We start from the raw sequence: 2,075 nt of genomic DNA, 5'->3' as shown, positions 1-2,075 counted from the left end.
AGCGTGTCCCTGCTGTGCAGGCCCGTGTGCAGGCCCGCCTGCTGCGTGCCCACCTCCTCCTGCTGTGCCCCCTGCTGCCAGCCCGGCTGCTGCCGCCCGGCGGCCTCGTGCGTGTCCCTGCTGTGCCGCCCTGCCTGCTCCCGCCAGGCCTGCTGTGGCGGCTCCCCGGGCCAGTGCAGCTGCTGATGGATGCGGCCCGGGGCTGTGGGTGCAGATCCCTCCTCCAAGGCCCCCTTGGTCTGGGCCTGACCGGGATTAAGGGCCCTCTCCTTTTCCCCTAGGGTGGCCCTCCCTTGTCCACTGTGCTGACTCTATCTCTCCCTCCTTCTCCCCTCCTTTCTTTCCTGCCTCTCCACTCCTCCACTCTGCAGTTCTTGCCCTGGCTCCCACGGGTCAGCCTCTCCTGGACTTCAATAAACTCATTGAGTTCATCCTCTGTCTGTCGTGCTGTGAGTCACGGGGTGAGAGCCAATGTCACAGTGAGCTCTGCACACAGTGAGCATTGAGTGATTTGACTTGGACTAGAGACCGTGGGGACGGGGCAGGGGGGCGGTCCCTGGGCAGGCTGGTCAGCAGGGGACCTGTGGGCAGACTGTAGAGGGCCTGGTGTGTGGGGTCTATCTGGTGCTTGAGTCTCCTCTTGGTTGAGGTGTTGCTACCCCAGCCCCTGCCCCGCCTGTGTCTCTCTTTTCCTGGCCTTTACTGGAAGGATTTCCACCTCAGTCCTTTTTGGGTTCCAGGCATTCGCTTGTGCCAGCTTGTGCCAGCAGAAGTGGCTGCTCCTGGCAGGTAGGCCTGGTGGGCCCCGACATGGAGGCTGAAGTGTCCCACGTCCCCACAACAACCAGGAGTAAGGACAAGTGGTCATCTGCCAAAGTGAACACTAAATGGAATTTTGTCACAGGGGGGTTTTGACCTCTTCAGACACACCGGTGCATCACAGACAAAGACTGGCTGTTTCCATGTTCACACACACTCTACAGCTTCCCGCATATCTGATTTACCTCTACAGTGTAATCACTTTACTCTCCTCCCTCCTCCTCTTCCTCCTCTTCCTCCTCCTCTTCCTCCTCTTCCTCCTCCTCCTCCTCCTCTTCCTGTTCCTGCTCTTTCTCTCTGCATCCTTGGGGTGTGTGAACTCAGAACCTTGTACTGTACTTACTTAGCTTGCTTGCTCCAATTAGCACTCTACCGTGTAAACCATGCCTCCAGGCAGCCTTTTGCTGATTATTTTGGAGATGGACTCTCGCAGATTTTTCTGCCCAGGCTGGCTTCCATTCTCCAGAGCTCAGCTTCTGAGCAGCTGGGATTTCAGGCAGGAGCCATACTGGAGCCTGGCTTCACTTTCCTATCTTTACTTCCGTGGTGACACGGATGAAGCGTGCACCGGATCTCAGCTGCAGTCAGTATAAGCCAGTGTTGATCATCCTTTGAGAAGAACACAAGTGGACCAGCATTGGGAGGTCACACTCCCGGCAGGCAATTTCATCACTTGTTTCCAGAACATTCCATCTAGCAAAACTGACCTCTGCCTCCATAAGTTCTAATACCCGATTCCGACCCCAGCTCCTCCTGGGCTTACCGCACTTCCATAATGTCTTTAGGATCCACTCCTGACGTAGCAGACCAGAACGACCTTTCAAGGGCTGAGTGCTGTTCCAGGGCACCGCTTGCTGGTGGGCACAGGTGGGCCTCCGTGCCCTGGGTGAGCGGCGCCGTGGGTACCAACCCTGGGCCGCTCCAGCCGCATCTCCCGCGCTCCGTTGCCGAGGAGCCCCAGGCTCGCGCATCCTCGCCGGCAGTGTGCCAGGGTCTGGGGTCTCGGCCATGCAGGCCCTGACCCCCGCCTGGCCCCCGCCGAGGGCTGGGGTGCCTTCGGTTGTGCTCCTGCCCGAGGGAGGGAGGTCGGGCCGGGCCCTCCCGGGGCTGCCCAGCACCGCCTCCGCCCGGTGCCCGGCCCCTCCACACACCCACCCAGCAGCCAGGCTCTCCAGGCCCCTGCCCCCCTCGCCTCAGTCCCCCCGCCTTGCCCCTCCCCCTCCCGCACCCCCTCCCCCACGCCCGCCCCTTCCTCC

General features: G+C 60.9%; 1 protein-coding gene across 1 annotated transcript in view; it reads left to right on the top strand.

Moving 5' to 3' along the window:
• Tspear (thrombospondin-type laminin G domain and EAR repeats) overlaps positions 1 to 2,075 on the top strand; it is a 32,290-nt gene that overhangs the window by 12,044 nt on the left and 18,171 nt on the right. Inside the window, exons 4-7 of the mRNA XM_013027365.1 lie at positions 21 to 204; positions 372 to 449; positions 741 to 789; positions 1,687 to 1,801. Coding sequence (XP_012882819.1) covers positions 21 to 204; positions 372 to 449; positions 741 to 789; positions 1,687 to 1,801 — 426 coding nt within the window. The remainder of the gene's footprint in view (positions 1 to 20; positions 205 to 371; positions 450 to 740; positions 790 to 1,686; positions 1,802 to 2,075) is intronic.

Source organism: Dipodomys ordii, unplaced genomic scaffold, assembly GCF_000151885.1.
Source record: "Dipodomys ordii isolate 6190 unplaced genomic scaffold, Dord_2.0 Scaffold103, whole genome shotgun sequence".
Classification (NCBI taxonomy): Eukaryota; Metazoa; Chordata; class Mammalia; order Rodentia; family Heteromyidae; genus Dipodomys; species Dipodomys ordii.
This window is presented reverse-complemented; position numbering and strand designations above follow the sequence as displayed.